Source organism: Anolis sagrei, chromosome 4, assembly GCF_037176765.1.
Source record: "Anolis sagrei isolate rAnoSag1 chromosome 4, rAnoSag1.mat, whole genome shotgun sequence".
Lineage (NCBI taxonomy): Eukaryota > Metazoa > Chordata > Lepidosauria > Squamata > Dactyloidae > Anolis > Anolis sagrei.
This window is the reverse complement of record NC_090024.1, coordinates 243,003,797-243,026,807: the sequence shown is the minus strand read 5'-3', so window position 1 is coordinate 243,026,807 and position 23,011 is coordinate 243,003,797. Positions and strand designations below refer to the sequence as shown.

The window sequence follows — 23,011 nt, the reverse complement described above, 5'->3', positions numbered from 1 at the left end:
TACTGGTAACCCATTGTGTTAAGTGGGAAATAAATCAGTCTATTCCATAATCTCCTGGAAACGAGGCAGGAGCAGGAGGTGAATGAGGAAAACAATGGTCATATAATATGTATAATTCTGTCTCCAGAGCTGGAAATGAAAGGAGAAGCCTTTGCCTTTATCCATGTATTTGTGTTTCACTGTATTTCCATTTGTAACAAGGCACTGAATTTTTGCCTGTGTTTGTTTATATGTTGTAATCTGCTCTGAGTCACCTTGGAGAAAAGGGCAGAATATATATAAAGTATTATTATTATTATTATTATTATTATTATTATTATTATATCAACAATACAATATAATGTAACACTTTACAATATAACAATGGTGGACTAAACATCTGAAATTTATGACAATTTTAGATCAAGGAGTTAAATGCCTATGGCATGGCGTTATATCATTTTTACCCGTATTGGACACGCCATTCACCCTTTCCCAATGGGGGAACTTACAGGAGGAATGGCTGTATTTGGAAAATAAAACAAAATGAACTTGCAAAGTCAGTCTCCACAATATATGAGACAAACCAGTACTAGCACTTTGCAAATGTATATGTGCTTCTCCATAACAATGGCGTGCTAGTAGCTGGCAATTGGCATGTTAAAGGAAAACACCAGGACTCCAACTAACAACACAGTTTTGTCTCAGACGTTCAGGAAATCCTCTGGCTGAAGTAAAGGACCACAAAAGAACATTTCCAAACTAAAGACAAAGGAAGATGTGGTCTGGGAAAACAAGGACACTGCTTTCATTCCACCTCTTGCTTTGATCCTGACAGGAAAAGTGCTACTGACCTCATTTCCTTTAGGCCCTCTGTTTCTATGACCTGCAGGATCTGTTTTGGGGTCATGGGTCCATCGGAGTGGTTTTCCAGCACCTGAAAATAGAAAAAAAAACAACATCTCAGGCTGAGCACAGAAACTGAAGTCCAAGATATTCAATTAGAAAGTGAAAGATCTTAACCTTTCAACAAAGCTACTCATTTTGAAGCTCAAAAACAAGACTCCACGTACAGCGTCACATCTGCTCAGAACGGAAAGCAAAGGGAGGGACTCACACATTCTAAGTGCCAAGCACAAAGACATGCAGGGGAGACAGGAGTAGATCCCAAGTCACTGAAAGCCACCGCCATCCAACAGTTACATTAAAGAATGGCACAGGATTTACATGGGTCAAAGGGCTCCAGATGGGAGAAGGGTGTATGTATAAGGGTTCCTTAATAGGGGTCTATGCTGTTGCGGTTCGTTAGTTTATATTGAAAATACACAGTAGTCTTCCCAGCTCCAGACACCAAGTTGAAAAATACACAGAGTATAAAAGAAAAATGTCTTTACTCTTGAGTAGTCAACACATGTATTTTATAAAGAAACATACAGTAGCCTTGAAAACACATTGTCCATCGCAGAAGGAAAAAAAAACTTACAAAACAATTCATTAATCTGCTTCTTTCCAGCAAACCTTGTGGTGTAGTTCCATCTCTGATTACTTCTTTTCACTCACTATCTGCATCAAGAAAACTTCACCTGATATACATCCTAATCAGGGAGTGGTTCTTCCTCAACACACATATAAGCAAGAGATGATTCTTGTCAAGACTTACAAAAATCATATACTGTAACATATGCTGCATATTTATATTTGTTGTTATTATTGTAAATCTTGTTTGAAGGATTGATATCAATATCAAATATTACATCACATAACTGTATTGCATTGCAGCACACCAAAATACCCGGGAGTCACTTTGGACCGTGCTCTAACTTACAAAAAGCACTGCTTGACAATCAAGCAAGAATTGGGTGCTAGAAATAATATCATACAAGAGTCGACTGGCACAACCTGGGGATCACAACCAGACACAGTGAAGACATCTGCCCTGGCGCTTTGCTCTGCTGCTGAATATGCATGCCCAGTGTAGAATATATCTCACCATGTTAAAACAATGGATGTGGCTCTTAATGAGACATGCCGCATTATCACAAGATGTCTACACCTCACACCAGTGGAGAAATTATACTGTTTATAATTAAACAATAATAATAAAACTTTATTTATACCCCGCTACCATCTCCCCAAGGGACTCGGAGTGACTTACGTGAGGCCAAACCCAACAACACATCAATAAAAATAACAATAAGCAACAAACAAAATATACAATACAATTAATATAACTCAGACATAGACAATATCACACAATGATTAAAAACTTATGGCCGGGCCAGATGTAATAGTTAAAACTTTAAAATAAATGCTGGACATGAACAGAGGATGTATCTAGTAGGAGGGTTTTAAACCAAAAGTAGAGAGCAACCCGACAGGTAATTAAAGTGTTTACCCGGTATTGCAACACCTGACATCCGCCGGGAAGTAGCAGCCAATAATGAAAGGACCAATATCCATCTGTATGGATATCAGCCAGCATGCCAATGCCTTAAATCAAGAAAAATATTCCTAAGATCTACAGAGATACTTGCAGGAGTCTTGGCAAGCGAGAGTCCAAAAGTGGCAGGCTAAAACCTGGAATCTCAATCCATGGCTGATACCAGATGAGAGGCTCCCCCTGGGCACACAGAAGGCTGAGTGGCCTAGAAGCCGCTGAACAAATTGTGTTCTGACATCGTGAGATGCAGAGCTAACCTTAAGAAATGGGGCCACAAAGTGGAGTCGACAACATGCGAGTGCGAAGAAGAGCAAACCACAGATCACTATTACAATAGAGGACCTTCTTACAGCGACACTAGAGGCGCTCCAAGTGGCTAGCTCCTGGTCAAAGGACATTTAGCATAAATAAATCAGCCACCTAACTAAAATAATATTTATTTCATTTGTAATCTGTTATTTCAGTTAGACCTTTTCTGACCCTGTTGTAAGCCACACTGGATCCCTTTGCTGGGAGAAAACCAAGATATAAATAAAATAAATACATAAATAAATAGAGTGGGCCCTTGGATACCTAAAACACACAAATGCTCCAATCATGTCATACACAATGGTGCAATAAAATGAGTTATCTTACATAAAACTGAAACAAAATCAGTTTGTTTGTTTTTTGTTTTTTTAAGTATTTTAAATCCTTGATATGGAGAGCTGACTATAATATTCAACCCTTCACTTAATCTAAACTTAGAATCCACTGTACCCTGTTAGGTAAAAAAAATCAGCCTGTGTATCTGGTCACCAATAGTCTTTTGAGGCTATGCAATTGTCAATGCTTCCTACGGAAACAATCGATCACAAATGACAATGACCCAAGATCACTTGCTTTCCAAACACTCAGTAACACAGTTTGCCAACCAAGAAGCAAAGGAAAAGTCACAACCTCTTCCTTGTGCAGTCACTTGAGTTTTGTAAATAGCACATCTTCAGTTCTGCTCTACTTATCTAGTAGGTAAGGCCCCTGGACTCAGAAGCAAATAGTGCTTCCATCCCATATGAGATGGGAGGCACACTTAAATTTCATTACACATTCATTCTTATTTTATAACATTCACTCTAAGAAAGTGAAGATACTGCTTAAAGTCCCCTCATGGTCTTATCAATATTATTTGTGTAGCAACTCAGGGTAGATTCACCTTGCTCAAGACATCACCACACACCCAAGGCTGTAGGTTTTGTAGTTTATTGAAGAAAAAGCAAAACAAAAAACATAGAAGTAAAGTTGCAAAAAGTTCAATAGGCAAAACAGAATCTTAAATGCAAAGGCAAAGTTTCCAAGATCCAAAGGCAAATAACATGAAGTATAATCCTTTAGCATTGGTTAAACAAGAATCCATGGCAGCATGACAAAGTCCCCAAAAATCAAGATCAAAATCAAAGTCCCAAAGAGCTAGAAGCTTTCCCCAAAAGCCGAGGTAATTTAGAGAAGTTAACAGGGTGTAAGCAACATTGCACTGACAAAGGACAGACTTCAATCGTATCATTAAATATGTTTCCCCAGCATGAAAGCATTACGTTGACCTCGAACTTCCCGTTTGTTGGCAAGGCGCGCACTTTGGTGAACCCTTAATCGCAAACGGTCCTCCTAATCAAATCTTCACCATCTTCAAGGCCAGGTACCTCATTATCTTGGGATTGGTCACCCTGGGAACCGGTTTGTAAACATGTTACAGGAATGTTTTTTCCCACGGCTAGATGGGTTGGACTTAGGGGACAATTGGTTCCAACAAGACGGTGCAATGCACACACTTTAAGAGCATTGACGGCTGTTTTGAGGGAACACTTCCCAGAGCGCCTCCTCTCAATTGGGGGGGATTTGGAGTGGCCGGCCCGCTCTCCAGATTTGGCCCCTTGAGATTTTTTTCTATGGGGCTTTTTGAAATCCCGTGTTTATGTGAACCATCCAAGGACCCTACAAGATCTGAAGACCAACATCCAAGAAGAAACTGCCAACATGGACGACGAATTTTGGATTGCGATTTCAGTTACGAGATGCATGGGATTGTTATTGGTGGCCCAATAACTTGTAGTGTATATGTATTTTATGCTTTTAAACTGAATATTGTCTTTTAATTGTAAACCGCAATGAGTCGCCGATTTAGGATGAGATATTAGCGGTATACAAGTGCATTAATAAATAAATAAATAACATAACATAACGCCTGCTATGCTGGCAAGAGTCAGGACAAACGCCAGAAATCGGTTTACTCAGTATATGGAGAATGGGGGATGTCACCTACCTCATTTGATCTTCAAAACTACGTAAAACAAAACTTTAGGTATGTGCCTACATTATAGAAAAAATATTCTGATTCATACAATGGCTTTTATTAAGTTTTGAAAAAAGGAAGTTATGCTGCCTCACCCTGTATAAGCTTCATGGTGATCTAAACTAGTATTTTAAAAAGTCGTTAAGACACATGGCAGTGGAAAGAGAAGTATTAATTCTGTGAAAAGACAACTGATAGGACAGTTTCAAGCAACATAGTCTTCTACAATAATAGAATACTTTTTATATTTTCTCACTGGAAAAAAAGGAAGCAAGCTATCGAGGAAAGGTTTGAAACTGTGATATGAATTCCAGCCGTGCCCTTATGACACAGTAATACACTCAGCCAACTTGGACACAAATCACATTTAGATTATTTGCCCCCAAAGAAACACTGCTGGCTGCTACACATTTATGGATCACATGAATCACCTCTTTCAAAGTTACACATGAGGTTAAAACGCAGCTCAATTAAAGAGCATTTTAACAGCATGGCATGCTTCAAGAAATGCACAAGCAAACAGCAAGGCAGAAAAAATACATTCCTAAGGGGCACCATTTTTACAGAAAGCATATGTGTCATACTTAGCCTCATAAACGTAAAAACTCTTACTTTTAGCAGTATTAAATGTACCGCACGGCATACCTACAAATGTGCAAATAGGCCTTCTGGGGCAGGATGCTAGTCAGCAAGCATAAAAAACACAGCCAACAATTCACATGACTATCAGGACGCTTCAATGAAAGAGATTACAGGCCATCCCTGAGTTAGAAACATTCGACTTACAAATGACTCCTAGTTAAGAATGGGGTGAGGCAACCGGAAGTTAGAAAAATCTGCCCTTTGGAAGGGAAACTCACTCCTGAAAGAACTATTATCATGGGGGAAAGGGCTCTCCACCGAAGCTTTATCTCTAATCCTTGTTTCCACATTTTTCAAAATCTAATTCTCACAGAGACAAAAAGTGAGGTGAAATCTTCTGCAGAGGGGCACAGAAAATAAAACAAGGGTGTAAATCAACTGGATGTAAGATGTCATATCTATATCTATGAGCAATTATGTCCAGACAGTGGCCCCTCTGGAGCCACAATTTCAGCAAACCAAATTGTTACGCCCATATTATGAAATGGTGGTAACGTCGCACCTCAGGATAGATTCACCTTGCTCAGAACACCACATACACCAAGGCTGTAGGTTTTATAGTTTATTAAAGAAAAGGCAAAGTCTTAAACACAAAAGTAAGGTTGCAAAAGTCCAATAGCCAAACAGAGTCTTAAATGCAAAGGCCGAGTTTCCAAAGTCCAAAGGCAAATAACATGAAGCATATTCCAGAAGCACTGATCAAACAAGATTCCATGGCAGCATGACAGACTCCCAAGAAGCCAAGATCCAAATCAAAGTCCCAAGAAACCAAAAGCATTTCCCAGAAGCCCAGGCAATCCAGAGAAGTTATCAGGGTGTTCGCTGAAGTTGCACTGACAAAAGGTTGACTTCAACCAGCTTGTTAAATATATTTTCCTAGCATGAAAGCATTTCTTTGACCTCTAACCTCTCTCTTGTTTGCAAGCCTTGTACTATGGGGAACCATGAATTGCAAGCAATCCTCCCTATCTAAATCTGCCGAGCCTTCAAGGTGGAATAACTCATTATCCTGGGACTGGGAATAGGTAGGCCGAGAGTTCACAGCCTGGCTCGCCTCCTCCACCTGCACCTGTGAAGTTTCACTAAGATCAGAAACATCTTCTAAAACAACATCCCTTGCCATGGGAAACTGCAACTCCTCGTCTTCAGCATCACCATAGTCTATATCAACAACAGGAACATGTTCAGGAATCTGAAACCCATCATCCTCTTCCTGAGGCTCCAGCTGCTGAGCCACAATAGGTAACATAAGCATATGGAAGCACACGTGTTCCCATTGCCACCATTTAATTAACACGGGACATGATCATCTATGTGTTTTTGAATCTATGAGGGTCCCAGAACCAATCCCTTCAGTTTTAGCATTCAATTTACTAGATTTTACCCATGTGAAAAATGGTCTGAAGCAGTTATCTGACAAAGGCCCAAGAGGATATAAGTTTCAGGTGCCGCCTGACAACACTTTGAGTTTATGCTGACCCAGAGACCATGGAATCCTGGCCTGTGTTTCCTCTAATTAATATTCTACCAAGATTATCAGTCCGACCTTGGCACAAATTGAGTATTATTCCCACTGTGTGCACACAAAGTTCCGTCCCTACAGCCCATGCAGCGAGAAAGCACCATGCACTCAGGATTCAAAAGCTGATGTAGTTAACACTTTGAAAAATTATGATGAAGAACACAGACAGCTTAATTGTAAACCAAGATCTCCTCTGAATGGATTTACAGTCAGCTCAAGAAAAAACCCGCAAACCAGGTGCGGGGCCAAGAAAGCCTCTAAGTACATAATCCAACCTCAGGTTGAGCCAGCAACAAACCAGAAATAGAAAATATGCCCAGTGAATATGGACAAGCCTTGAAACAAAGTAAAACTGGTGTCAAAGTAAAACTGGTGTCAAAAGACATTTCACTCTCAGATCAAGAGACACCAAAAAAGGCTCATCCAAAAAGTGGGTTGCTGTGGCATTAAAAGGGGGGAAAGAACTGAGGAAAACGAGGTCAAACTCATCATCCAGTCAATTCTCAGTATTTTCACAGGAAGGCTTGGAAAAGAAAGACAGAAAGAGTCCCCTGCAATTGTCCCCTTTTCTCTTGCTATCACTTCACTGCCTTTTGCAAGGAGCTCACATCTACAGAAGGCTAAACAGCAGCCAAGTGTGACAAGTGTCTCTGCAAAGTGTCTGACCCAAAAAGATTAACATTTCCAGATAGAAGCATCTCTGCAAAGAAGTCTTCCCTCTTGTTCCCTATAACCATCTTAAAAAGAGGGGAACAGCCAGAAATCAAGAGGGATCTCAAAATCTGCTTTAGGAGAGTAGCCATATTATCATACACAGTTGCTCCGCCTCAATGGTTTTTGTCCCCAAAAGTATATTTCCCCACCTGTATGAAGGTCGATATTTATGACCCCATTCCTTCATGAGTTTCTCCCCCACAATCCGCTCCATCCCTATCTCATCCTGATTTTAGTATTTTTAGTATTTTAGTTTTTATCTTGCACATGCGGCCCGCTCATTGTTGTATTATTTTATTTTACTGTGTATGATTTTGCTTTATCGTCTTTGTACTCATATGCTGTATGTATTTTACTGTGTTGTTATTGTGTTTTGGTTTTACTTTATTGTAATATGCTGTTGGGCTTGGCCTCATGTAAGCCACCCCAAGTCCCCACATCCGTAACAGAGTCAAATGAATTTTTGAACTTTTCAGTTCATGTATCTGGAGAAACCTATGCCATGGATTATGTTATCAATCCAGCAACTTTCTCTACAGAAGCAGAGAGTGTTAACAAAAAGGGAAAACACTTCTCAATATTATGGGGCAGACAACAGTAAAGGCAAAAGCATCAGCTCTTGCTTGTTGGTATTTTAAGTGCCTTTGTGGTTAACAAAAACTTTCAGTGCTGGGAAGCCTGCACTCTAGTAAGTGAAGGGCAGGTAAGATATACCGTCCTGTTAATGTGGAATGTGGTGTTGGATTTCAATTGAGCAACACTGGAGACAATGCAGGTCTATAGAGCCAGCAGTCATCTTTGCATCTCATTATTTCCCTGACTATCAGGACTTGTGGGCTCAATGAAAGCCCATTCCCCAAATGTACTTCTTGTTGTGTTGAGGGCCTCTCCCTCTCTCTCTGTATATATAAAAATAAAAATGTAATGTTAGTTTGTGGGATTAACAGTACGCAAGAACAACTGGACAAATTGACACCAAATTTGGACACAAGACACCTAACAACCCAATGTATGTCCTTCACTAAAAAAAATTGCTTTTGTCATTTGGGAGTTGTAGTTGCTGGGATTTATAGTTCATCTACAATCAAAGAGTATTCTGAACCCCACCAAGGATGGAATTGAACCAAACTTGGCACACAATTCTCCCATGACCAACAAAATACTGGAAGGGTTTGGTGGGCAGTGTCCTTTGGTTTTGGAGTTGTGGGCTTAAACAATGTGGGCTTAAACAATGATGGATCTGGACCAAACTCTACATGAATACTCAATATGCCCAAATGCGAACACTGGTGGAGTTTGGGGAAAATAAAATCTTGACATTTGGGAGTTGTAGTTGCTGGGATTTATAGTTCACCTACAATCGCAGAGCATTCTGAACCCCACCAAGATGGAATTGAGCCAAACCTCCCATACAGAACCCAAATGACCACCAGAGTGGGCCACAGCAATGCGTGGCAGGGAATGGCTTTGTTGTTGTTCATTCGTTCAGTCGTCTCCGACTCTTCGTGACCTCATGGACCAGTCCACGCCAGAGCTCCCTGTCGGCGGTTACCACCCCCAGCTCCCTCAAGGTCAGTCCAGTCACTTCAAGGATGCCATCCATCCATCTTGCCCTTGGTCGGCCCCTCTTCCTTTTGCCTTCCACTTTCCCCAGCATAATTGTCTTCTCTAGGCTTTCCTGTCTCCTCATGATGTGGCCAAAGTACTTCAACTTTGTCTCTAGTATCTTTCCCTCCAGTGAGCAGTCGGGCTTTATTTCCTGGAGGATGGACTGGTTGGATCTTCTCGCAGTCCAAGGCACTCTCAGAACTTTCCTCCAGCACCACAGCTCAAAAGCATCGATCTTCCTTCGCTCAGCCTTCCCTAAGGTCCAGCTCTCACATCCGTAGGTTACTACAGGGAATACCAGGAATGGCTATATATATATATATATATATATATATATATATATATATATATATATAATCAGCAGCAACCAGTCAATTATACTACATTTCTAACAGAACAAAGCAAACAATACAAAAATACAAAATACAGAATTTGTGAGTTTGGTAGTTGATTAAATGTCCTTTGACTAGTATCTGGCCCCTTGGAGTGCTTCTGGTGTTGCTGCAAGAAGGTCTTCCATGGTGCATGTGGCAGGGCTCAGGGTGCATTGCAGCAGGTGGCCAGTGGTTTGCTCTTCTCCACACTCACATGTCGTGGATTCCACTTTGTAGCCCCATTCCTGAAGGTTGGCTCTGCATCTCGTGGTGCCACAGCGCAGTCTGTTCAGCGCCTTCCAAGTCGCCCAGTCCTCTGTGTGCCCAGGGGCCCAGTCCTCTGTGTGCCTTCAGAAATGGGGCTACAAAGTGGAATCCACGACATGCGAGTGTGGAGAAGAGCAAACCACTGACCACCTGCTGCAATGCACCCTAAGCCCTGCCACATGCACAATGGAAGACCTTCTTGCAGCAACACCAGAAGCACTCCAAGTGGCCAGATACTGGTCAAAGGACATTTAATCAACTACCAAACTCACAATTTTTGGGTTTTGTCTGTCTGTTTGCTTTGTTCTATTAGAAATGTAATATAATTGACTGGTTGCCCTGACACGACACATAAATAAATAAATAAATAAATAAATGTTTCTTCCAGCAATTTTCACCCCAGCCTTGCATTCCTCAAGCCACGCACTTCGCATGATGTGTTCTGCATACAAATTGAATAGGTTGGGTGAGAGTACACAACGCTGCTGTACGCCTTTCCCAATCTTGAACCAGTCTGTTGTTCCATGGTCAGTTCTGACTGTTGCTACTTGGTCCCAATACAGATTCCTCAGGAGAGAGATAAGGTGATTTGGTATGTCCATCCCACCGAGAACTTGCCACAATTTATTTATAATCCACACAGTCAGTATTACTATGCATATTTGCAGAAGGGGAAAAAATCACTTCCTGAATAGCTTTACACTAAAATTCTCTAGTTACTCTGTCAAACACAATGCAAAACCAACTGTTCAAAAAGAAAACCACTAGCTAAGAATGAAGTTTCACCCTCAGTCGAGCAATAGCTAAAAGACAGACCATCCAGGGAGGACAGTCACGTATGATTTCTGCAGCTCTAGGGGTTCTTTTAAACAGAAGAGAAACGGCACTTCCTGAAACCAGTTTCCGAAAGCCGGATCAAAAGCAGACAGCTGCATAACCCATAGTCTGCAAAAAGCTGAGCACATCATTTGCCATGTCAGTCTTCCTCTCCGCTTTGCATGCTACCCGAGGAAAAGATTCAATGCACTCAGATGGAGAAGCTACCCCATAATTAGATCTAAACACGGTCGTATTCTTCTCTTGTGAATCCCATTTTAGGTATCAGATGTCCAGACACAGCCAGCCCTTAAATCCATTCAACGTTTCATAATTCACATGCCAGAGCGGTCTTTTTAACAGAAATTACTGAGGCAAGCACTCTTCAGCCTGATCTCAAGAAGCACTAGAAGGTCCTAAACAAGGATAGAGGATTTTCAAGTATCTCCAGTGCAATATCTGGGGAGAAAAGAGCCATTATGTTCAATGGCGCTGACACCCAGGTAAGGGCTTATGCTAGGATTGCAGACTAAACATTAAGTACATGGCCTTGGCTTGGAAGTAAGAGGTTGCTCACTTCTCTTCTCCAAACGACACCACAAAATTAATTTCTTACGCCTCTGACAAAGCCAGCCAGCAATTCCCAATTCTGCCCATACCTAGAGGGAAGGTATTTTAGTACAGATACTGAGAAATCTAATCAACGCCTACTAACTGTTGGCAGCTTTTTTCAGGGAGAACGCCTCCTTCTCTCACCACCATAAATGGAAACACACATTTTCCCACGTGCCTTTGTCCCTAAGAGTGTATTGCCTCACTCTTTCAACCATTAGAGGACAATATTTTATCTTCTTCCCAGGCTGCTAGGACTATGAATAAATATATGGAACTGAGGGTTCCTTTTCTTCTGAAATTGGCCATGAAGCTTTGAAAGCCCCAGTTTAAAAATATCTACTAAGCCAAACAGAACATTAACTTCCCTTCCTATATGAAGTAAAGTGTTTCTCAACCTGGGGGTCGGGACCCCTGAGGGGGTGTCAGAGGGGTCGCCAAAGACCATAAGAAAACACTGTATTTTCTGATGGTCATGGGGATTCCATGTGGGAAGTTTGAGCCAATTCTATCGTTGGTGGTGTTCAGAATGTTCTTTGATTGTAATGAACTATAAATCCCAGCAAATACAACTCCCAAATGTCAAGAACTATTTTCCCCAGACTCCACCAGTGTTCACATTTGGGCATATTGAGTATTGGTGCCAGGTTTGGTCCAGATCCACCATTGCATGAGTCCACAGTGCTCTCTGGATATAGGTGATCTACAACTCCCAAACTCAAGGTCAATGCCCATCAAACCCTTCCAGTGTTTTCCATTGGTCATGGGAGCCAAGTTTGGTTCAAATCCATCGCTGGTGTAGTTCAGAATGCTCTTTGATTATAAGTGAACTATAAATCCCAGCAACTACAACTCCCAAATTACAAAATCAATCCTCCCCCAACCCCACTAGCATTCACATTTGGCTGTATTGGGTATTTGTGCCCAGTTTGGTCCAGTGACTGAAAATGCATCCTGCATATCAGATGTTTACATTATGATTTATAAAGGTAGTAAAATGACTACATAAGGGACTATATTAAGGGGTCACGGCATTAGGAAGTTTGAAAACCACTGTTCTAAACAGACAGCAAAAGCCATCCTTCAACTGCAGGACACAAGATAGCCTATGAAGGTAATCTGGAAAGTAAGGCTACATGGAACATAGGTCTCGCGGGGAATTTTTGCAGGGGAAGTTGGTATCTCTGCCATGGAGCAGGAAGCCAGTGGAAATGAACGAGCAGTGCCAGTCGTCAGTAGCTCATCGACTGGCATTGTGGTGAATGTTAGAGATGAGACTCCTCATTCCATTTTCTTCCAACTGCAAAGTGTGCACAATAATACGCTACCTAAATGCTAAGGGCATGAACGCCGCTGCAATTCATCGCTAAATCATTTCAGTTTATGGAGAGGAAGTAATGTCTAGAGAGCATGTGACACAAAAGACAATGGATTCCCAAAATCACAACAAACACAAATCCACTACAAGCCGTAGTAGATAAATCACAAAGGTAAATGTTTTTTTCAGCTTATATAATAAGAGCGAGAAATTAGTAAGAGCATAAGGTCATGTGAACATTTGTTTAAAATTGCCACCCATTTTTGGTTGAACACAGGATCCTGGGTGAACATTCATTGTATCTTTATCCACCCGAGGAAGAATTATTATTTTGGAGAACGTGATGTCCACTTCATTGTACCCTTCACATTTCTCCACCTGAGGAAGACGTTAGTCGAAACCAGTCTGGAAATCCTTTACGTGGATATCCTCTTACAAGGGACTGGAAACTACTCCAAGAGTATCTTTAGAGAAAGTAAGGGATCTTATGCCCTTAAGAGAAGTCTGCTTTACAGCAAGAAAAACTCTACTTTTGTTACTGATGTAAAATCACTGTATAAACAACAGGTTTTTGTTCATTGTATATTGCTCAATGCTGCATTATATAAGTTGGTAATACGTTTAATATTGTATTATATAAGCTGAAAAAAAACATTTACCTTTATGATTTATATACTATGACTTGTAATGGATTTGTGTTTGCTGTAAGACAGCATGTGACAAATGGGTACGGAATATATTTTGAGACCATGAAGAGCCATCCAAAACAAACGTCGTGGGATGCTGATGGCAGGAGTCTGTCTCCCTCATGACAATCCATGTCCGCACACCACTCACACAACACAAGAGTTGTTGACTTCATTTGGATGGGATCTTTTAAGCCACCCCTCTCACAGCTCCAATCTCACACCTAGTGACTATCATCTGTTCATTAAATTGAAGGAACACCTGGGTGGAACACACTTTTCTGATAACAAGATGAAAATCGAAGTGACGAACTGGCGGAAAAAGGCAGAGGGAAACTTCTGACAAAGGCATAATAATAATAATAATAATAATAATAATAATAATAATAATATTTATACCCCACTACTTCTGCTTCATTGACTATTCTAAAGCCTTTGACTGTGTGGATCATAATAAATTGTGGCAAGTTCTTGGTGGGATGGGCATCCCAAGCCCCCTTGTCTCTCTCCTGAGGAATCTGTACAAGGACCAAGTAGCAACAATCAGAACTGACCACGGAACAACAGACTGGGTCAAGATTGGGAAAGGCGTACGGCAAGGCTGCATCCTCTCACCCAACCTTTTTAACTTGTATGCAGAACACATCATGTGATGTGTGGGGCTGGATGAATGCAAAGCTGGGGTGAAAATTGCTGGAAGAAACATTAATAACCTCAGATATGCAGATGACACCACTCTGATGGCCGAAAGCAAGGAGGAGCTGAGGAGCCTTCTAATCAAGGTGAAAGAAGAAAGAGCAAAAGCCGGGTTGCAGCTAAACGTCAAAAAAACCAGGATTATGGCAACAAGAATGATTGACAACTGGAAAATAGAGGGAGAAACCGTGGAGGCCGTGACAGACTTTGTATTTCTAGGTGCAAAGATGACTGCAGATGCAGACTGTGGCCAGGAAATCAGAAGACGCTTACTTCTTGGGAGGAGAGCAATGTCCAGTCTCGATAAAATAGTGAAGAGTAGAGACATCAGACTGGCAACAAAGATCCGCCTAGTCAAAGCCATGGTCTTCCCTGTAGTAACCTACAGATGTGAGAGCTGGACCTTAGGGAAGGCTGAGCGAAGGAAGATCGATGCTTTTGAGCTGTGGTGCTGGAGGAAAGTGCTGAGAGTGCCTTGGACTGCGAGAAGATCCAACCAGTCCATCCTCCAGGAAATAAAGCCCGACTGCTCACTGGAGGGAAAGATACTAGAGACAAAGTTGAAGTACTTTGGCCACATCATGAGGAGACAGGAAAGCCTAGAGAAGACAATTATGCTGGGGAAAGTGGAAGGCAAAAGGAAGAGGGGCCGACCAAGGGCAAGATGGATGGATGGCATCCTTGAAGTGACTGGACTGACCTTGAGGGAGCTGGGGGTGGTAACGGCCGACAGGGAGCTCTGGCGTAGGCTGGTCCATGAGGTCACGAAGAGTCGGAGACGACTGAACGAATGAACAACAACAACAACACCCCGCTACCATCTCCCCAAGGGACTCGGTGCGGCTTACATGAGGCCGACCCCACAACACAGCAATAATAAAAACAATAACAACAAGTAATACAAAACAATAAAAACAAAACTCATAACAGAAAATAAGCAATAAACATTAACAGTAGCACAACAACGTTTAAAAACCTATGGCTGGGCCAAATGTAATAATTAAAATTTAAAAATAATGCTGAGCATGAACAGGTGAAATATGACTAGGATAGAGTTTTCAGAGAGGAATGGGCGTGCAGACACTAATCAATAATAAAGTGCATTTAGAGGACATATTTCTGGGAGTTTCCTTATTCTGTGAAGGCACACTGGAACAACCACGTTTTCAGACTCCTCCTAAAGACTGCCAGTCGGGGCATGTCTGATGTCCTCAAAAACTAATCCCATGGATGACAAAATGGATTGAACTCAATGGTGATTACGTGGAAAAATAATGTAATACCTAGGCTACAAGCCATGTAAGTTTTATTAAAATATATTTATTCTTTGTATTTTTTTAAAAAATCTTGTAACCTTACTTTCCAGATCTCCTATTTCAGTATATGCCTCATAAAAATGAGGCCTCTTCTCATGGAATTTCTTCTTATAATGGGGAAAATGCTATTCTGCTAAAAGCAGCAGCACTTCTAATTTAAAAACATTGGAGTATAATTCAGTTTCTGCCAACCTGCAGCTTAGACACAGCAGCAAAGAAATGGAATGACCAAGTGTGCTGTGGTGGTTTATTCGTCTTTGCTATAGGGAGACCAACAATGGGAAAACATCCTGGTGAGAAAATAACTCTTATTTCAAAATCATCCTCGTCTTCCTCACCATCGCAACATTTCCCACAAACCAGGACCTAAGGCATTCTGTTGCTCATCAAGGTAAGAGTCCATGCTCCATCTAAATGAGAACAATAGATTGAAAGTTGTCCCTCCCACTACTGGGTGGCCTAAGGTGTGGAAAGACAGATGCCTCCAGGTGAGTCTTCATGTGCACTTGGTTTCACAGCTTGTTAGAAAGGTTGTATTAAATAGCTTGATGGAGTTCTTCACACTGCTGCTTCTCCAGAGATCTCATAAGCTGGTGGCACTGTAATTCTACATAGAGGAAGATAGCATGAGGTTTTCCAGATATTATTGTGTTACATTCCCAACAGCTCCAGCCAGCATAACCAATGATGAGGATTGTTTGGAGATGGAGAAGAACTGAAGGACATTGCGATAAATAATACAGGACAATTCTCTTTACTTTGAAGGAATGTTTTTTCCTGTTGCAAAAACAGTAGGGAAGAGCACTGTGTTCATTTTCACATCCCGAGCTCTGAAGATCACCTGGGAAGGAATCCCACTGGAGCATTGCAGCGCACCCAAATACCTGGGAGTCACTCTGGACCGTGTTCTGACCTACAAGAAGCACTGCCTGAACATCAAGCAAAAAGTGGGTGCTAGAAACAATATCATACGAAAGCTGACTGGCACCACCTGGGGATTACAACCAGATACAGTGAAGACATCTGCCCTTGCGCTGTGCTACTCTGCTGCTGAGTATGCATGCCGATATGTGGAACACATCTCACCACATTAAAACAGTGGATGTGGCTCTTAATGAGACATACCCCATTATCACGGGGTGTCTGCGCCCTACACCACTGGAGAAATTACACTGCTTAGCCGGTATTGCACCACCTGACATCCGCCGGGAAGTAGCAGCCAATAGTGAAAGGACCAAGGCAGAGACATCTCCAGCTCATCCCCTGTTTGGGTATCAGCCAGCACGTCAACGACTTAAATCAAGAAATAGTTTTCTAAGATCTACAGCAGGCATGGGGAACCTTCGGCCCTCCAGGTGTGGTGGACTTCAACTCCCACAATTCCCTGTGCTGTCTTTAGCCTACAAAGCCTCAAGGAATTGTGGGAGTTGAAGTCCACCACACCTGGAGGGCCGAAGGTTCCTGACCCCTGATCTACAGAGACACTTGCTGGAACACCTCAGCAAGCGAGAGTCCAAAAGTGGCAGGCTCAAACCCAGAACCTCAACCAATGGCTGATACCAAATGAGAGACTCCCCCCTGGGCTCACAGAGGACTGGGCAACTTGGAAGGCGCTGAACAGACTGCGCTCTGGCACCACCAGATGCAGAGCCAACCTTCAGAAATGGGGTCACAAAGTGGAATCCTCGACATGCGAGTGTGGAGCAACAACAGAAGCACTCCAAGTGGCCAGATACTAGTCAAAGGGCATTTAATAAACTACCAAACTCACAAATTTTGCATTTTGTCTGTTTGTTTGCTTTGTTCTGTTAAAAATGTAATATAATCGACTGGTTGCCCTGACACGACAAATAAATAAATTTTCACATAATGACCCAGAAATATTTGCCCTTTCTGTAACTTCACCCAGCTTCCTTCTGCTACATGGCAACTTTTCTCAGCTGTGGGCTAAACTGTGCTACCTTCCGTTCTCCAAACGCCTGGGCTACATATCCATTGCTAAGAACTGGGCCATGTTAGCTGGGCAACTGAATCAGCATGTGAAACACATATGGAGGACATCAGGTTGGTTGTCCCATGCCAAGGATGATTTCAAGGCAAATGCTTTACGACAGGTCAACACAAGCCACGGAGCAAACTTTCCCTTTCACCTTAGGTAAAGAACAAATTCTAATCACCAATGTTGAGGAATTAGCCCCTCAATAGTCCAAAAGCGGGTTCAACCACTTGCAAACAAACAACAAAAAATCCCCCCAAAAAACCTTGATTTTATCAATCTATACAAGGAAACCTTGATTTTATCAATCTATATAATCTATACATTTTACTACACCATTGCATAGAATGGAACACAAGCATCTGTGGATTTTGGTATCTATGCGGAATGCTGGAATCAACCCCTAGGTTGTGATATGGAAATCCAGGCCAAAGCCGCAATATTCTCTTATCTTTTAGTATATTTTCTTATCCTTTAAGTCAGGGGTCCTCAAACTAAGGCCCGAGGGCCAGATACGGCCCTCCAAGGTCATTTACCCGGCTCTTGCTCAGGGTCAACCTAAGTCTGAAATGACTTGAAAGCACACCACCACCACCACAACAACAACAACAACCCTATCTCATCAGCCAAAAGCAGGTCCACACTTCTCATTGAAATACTAATAAGTTTGTATTTGTTACAATTGTTCTTCATTTTAATTGTTGTATTGTTTTTAAGTGTTTGTTGCACTACAAATAAGATATGTGCAGTGTGCTTAGGAATTCATTCATTTTTTTCCAAATTATAATCTGGCCCTCCAACAGTTTGAGGGACTGTGACCTGGGCCCTCTGTTTAAAAAGTTTGAGGACCCCTGCGTTAAGTGATAGCAATGCTTTCTACATACTGGAATAACCTAGGAATAGAGATTACAAAACAAGATTAGAATACTATTGATGCAATTTACACGATTGTTGCAAGGGCTACAACTAACTATGGAAAGAATACTCGGAACTAGTAGACAATATTAAGCATTTTTTTCCATATGCAATGAAGAAGCAATAAATTATTTGTCATTCTGGTAACCTGTCCACTGCTGATAACTACATTTGCAAGAACCTAAGAAATCCAGGCTACCCAGTCTCCTAAAAGTTGTGATGCTTCTACCAGGTTTCAGCGGTGACCAGGGGAGCATTTGCACAACTAAAACTTGTGCGCCAGCTGCGCCCATACCTTGGGAAGTCTGACTTGGCCACGGTAGTCCACGCTCTGGTTACATCCCGCATAGACTACTGCAACGCTCTCTACATGGGGTTGCCTCTGAAGACTGCTCGGAAGCTTCAATTGGTCCAACGATCGGCAGCCAGGATGCTAACAGGAGCGGGTCTCAGGGAGCATACTACTTCTCTGTTGCGCCAGCTCCACTGGCTGCCAATTTGCTACCGGGCACAATTAAAAGTGCTGGCTTTAACCTTTAAAGCCCTAAACGGTTCTGGCCCGACCTATCTGTCTGAACGCATCTCCTCCTATGAACCAGTTAGGACATTAAGATTGTCTGGGGAGGCCCTGCTCTCGGTCCCGCCGGCCTCACAAGCATGTCTGGCGGGGATGAGAGACAGGGCCTTCTCAGTAGTGGCCCCCCGGCTATGGAACGCCCTTCCTACAGACATTAGATCGGCCCCCTCCTTATTGGCATTCCGGAAGAGAGTGAAGACCTGGCTCTTCGAACAGGCTTTTAACTAAACAGTGCAATTGATTGTTTACTGGAATATGGATTAATGGACAACGAGATCGGATGGTGATTCTATTGATGAGACGTGATGGATTGTTGTTTTGCTGTATTGTTGCACTGATGTTTTTGATGTTAATTAATTGATACTACTGTTTTAAATGACTACTGATTTTGTACTGTGTTGCTGATACTGGTTGTTAACCACTCTGAGTTGCCTGATGGCTGAGAAGAGCGGTATACAAGTAAAGTAAATAATAAATAATAATACCACAAAAAACTTTAAACAATACATGTTCTCTGGAGCAGTGTTACTCACAGGGCCAGTCCCTGGACTGCTGCTTGTCTGTAAGTCATCAGCTTTTGGTCCACAGAGTTTCCAAAATGAAGCAGTTGTAGACAATAGGTGCAAATATGATACCAATATGGTTCCTGACCTACTGGTAGGGGTAATTCTGGCTCTCATTTCAGGAAACACTATTCCAGAAGATCAGAAGTTATTAGCTGTGTCTAGAAATCTAAATGCTTAACCTCCTATCCAAACTGCCCTTATATTTCACTCTTCACCATATGCCTGTTGTCCGAATGGTCCTCTCAATAAGAGCCACCGAGGTTATAGCTGAACCATCCAAGCATCCTTTTTTCCAAAACAGCTAGCTAATGTGAGGGAACAGCAATCCCTCTGTACGCAAAAGTTAGGGAGCTGTAACAGCTTCTGTCTTTCCTGGAAATTTACCCAGAAACTGAATTCATTGAATCACAGAGTTGAAAGAAACCACAAAGGCCATCCAGGCCAACTCTCTGCCTTGCAGGAAACTTAATGACATAGATGTGTTAGTCAGGAATATAGGTATACAAAGAGATCTTGTAGCAACTTTAAGACTGAGAGGGAAAAAATAAATAAGCTTTCATAGACTTAACCTACTTCCTCCACACATCTGAAAAAGTAGACCAGGAGTGCACCTACACTGTAAACACAATGCAGCTTGACCCAACTTTCCTAGCTCTCTAATCTGAGATGGCCATTTTGGAAACCCGGGTCCTGTCCTCTGGGGAACTAAGAAATATGCCAATATGATTCTAGGTTTCATCAATAGGAGTCTATGTTAGAATGAGGGAAGTCATAGCCCTGTTCTATTTTGCTTTAGTCAGAACTCACTTGGAATAAACCTGTGTCAAGTTGTGGCCAAAGCAATTCAAGAAAAAGGTTAACCAGATGGAAGGTGTTCAGAGAAGAGCCACCAAAATGGTCTAAAGACTACGGATTCCTCTGAGGAGCCAGAACCAACCTGGACACAGCATTTTATTTGAGAACACAGAAATGCTGGACCACTCTCACAACCACCATGTCAGACTACACACGGAAGCCACTGAAATACACAAGAAGCATGTGGACGATTTCAACAGAAAGAGGAAACCATAAAAATGAACAAAATCTGGCTACCAGTATAAAAAAAACTCTAAAATTACAACAGCAAAACAACAGAGAGGAAACAAACAAGGGCATCTAATCACATCTCAACAAAAGTTTGCTCTAGGCACTGTCAGGCCATTATATGCTAATCAAGGTGATCAGTTGAAACATTCACACCTAGCTCCAGCAGACAAGAGTCCTTTGTCTCACCCTGGTCATTCCAGATATATTAACCCTTTTTCCTAGTTCCAACAGACCTCACTACCTCTGAGGATGCTTGCCATAGATGCAGGCGAAACGTCAGGAGAGAATGCCTCTAGACCATGGCCATATAGCCCGAAAAAACCTACAACAACCCAGTGATTCCGGCCGTGAAAGCCTTCGACAATACATTAAGAAGAATCTCCAGACAATAAGAGCTGCTTTTAAAATAATAGTAATAAAACTTTACTTATACGCTGCAACCATCTCCCAGAGGGGCCCAGGGTAGCTTACAAAGCCCTCAAAGGTACAAACACATAAAATATAAAAATTGCCAAAACAATAACATAAAACAATAACAGCCAAAGTAAACATTTCGCTTCACAAACCCTCTTGGTTAAAATCAGTAAAATACAGTAATAGATGCAGGAATAAAACAACAACAATCAATCTGTTATGCAAAATGTTTGGTGAAATTTATGGGTCCCTCACATATATCAATTAAAGGCATTTAAATATATCAGGAGGCTGTTTGGCAGTGGAGCATACTATAAATTGCCTGGGAGTCCAGTGGAATTTTAAGCAGAGACTGGATGGTCATCTCTCAGAATTGCTTTGTGTTTCTGCATTGCAGAAGGGCCCCTTGGGGTCTCTTCCAATTCTATGATTCTAACTACATCTGTCTTAAATCTGCCCCTCTGGCCTGGAATTGTGCATTAAGTCTCATCCTGGGGCAGCTACTGATTCCTCTGTGCTCCAACCTCTGCAATAATCTGTATAAATAATCTATATAAATAAAAATGTAATTCTTCATTTGTTCAAAATCTTAAATCTCCCAAAATACTTCACCGATTGCTTTGAAATTTTGACACAACATAACATTCGAATAGTCTGGACTCAAAATAACCCAGTTCAAAGCAGGCATTGTGGATGATCTGCCTTCATGTTCTAGGCTACATGGCTGTAAGGAAGGGCCCTAAGTCTACACTGACATATAATCCAGTACAAAGCAGACATTGTGGAATATCTGCCTTGCTATTCTGGGTTGAAGATGTCCTCATTCCTCGTATTCCTATGATTCCAACGGATATGCCATTTCCATTTATGAGATTGCAGTTCACAATTCGATTGCTGTTTGCAATCACTATCAACAAAGCTCGGGGCCAATCTTTAGAACTGTGCGGATCGGATCTAGACACGGATTTCTTCCCACATGGACAATTATATGTTGCGTGTTCTAGAGTCGGCAAACCAGACAATCTCTATATCTGCACAGACAATGGAACAACAACAAATACTGTATAACCACAAGCACTGTGATATTAAGTATATAAAGACAGTTAGTAATGATAATATTCTTATACCCCGCCACCATCTCTCCGAAGGAACTCGGGGTGTCTTACATATGAGACAGAAAGTTCAAACAGACACAATAGCAAACAATCCATTAAAACAAAAACACCACTAAAATAAGAGCATCGTAAAATACCACAATCCAGACAAAAACACAATTAAACAAAAGAGACCAGAATTACCAAAATGGGTGTGACCAGGCTATAAAAGGGCCAAGCATGATGGCGCAAAACAACGAACCATAGAGCTGAGGAATTGGATGAGGTGCAGAGAACACTGCCTGAGCTCTGCGAGTGCAGCATTCTTCTGAATGAAGCATAGTGTGTTTGAGGATCGGGACATCCGTAGGGAGATCAAGGTGCTTGTTTATAAAGCTATTGTCCTACCAACCCTGCCATATGTCTGCGAGATGTGGACTGTCTACAGACATCACACTCAACTCCTGGAACGATTCCATCAGCGTTGCCTTCAAAAAATCCAGCAAATATCTTGGGAAGACAGGTGGACAAATGTCAACATGCTGGAAGAAGCAAAGACAACCAGCACTTAAGCGATGCTCCTGCACCCTCAACTCCACTGGACTGGTCGTGTTGCCCTAATGCCTGATCACCGTCTCCCAAAGCACTTACTATACTCCCAACTCAAGAATGGAAAATGTAATGTTGGTAAATAGGAAAAGAAATATAAAGACGGGCTTAAAGCCAACCTTAAAAACTGTGGAATAAACACTGAGAACTGGGAAGCTCTGGCCCTTGAGAACTAACTGGAGGTCAGCTGTGACCAGCAGTGCTGCAGAATTCAGAGGTACAAATTGAGGACGAAAGGGAGAAACGTGCGAAGAGGAAAGTGCGTCAAGCCATCCCTGAAAGGGACTGCTTTCCACCTGGAAACCAATGTCCTTACTGCAGGAGAACATGTGGATCAATACAGCTACCTACGGACCCACCACCAAGACACTCTACTTGGAGGGCCATCAACCTCGAACTATGAGGGATCAGAGAATCATAGCGTTGGAAGAGACCTCA

The 23,011-nt window shown here is 41.9% G+C and overlaps 1 protein-coding gene across 1 annotated transcript in view; it reads right to left on the bottom strand.

The window, feature by feature from the left end:
- Positions 1 to 23,011, bottom strand: part of ASXL1 (ASXL transcriptional regulator 1) — a 61,807-nt gene that overhangs the window by 28,215 nt on the left and 10,581 nt on the right. The window contains exon 2 of the mRNA XM_060771826.2: positions 834 to 916. Coding sequence (XP_060627809.2) covers positions 834 to 916 — 83 coding nt within the window. The remainder of the gene's footprint in view (positions 1 to 833; positions 917 to 23,011) is intronic.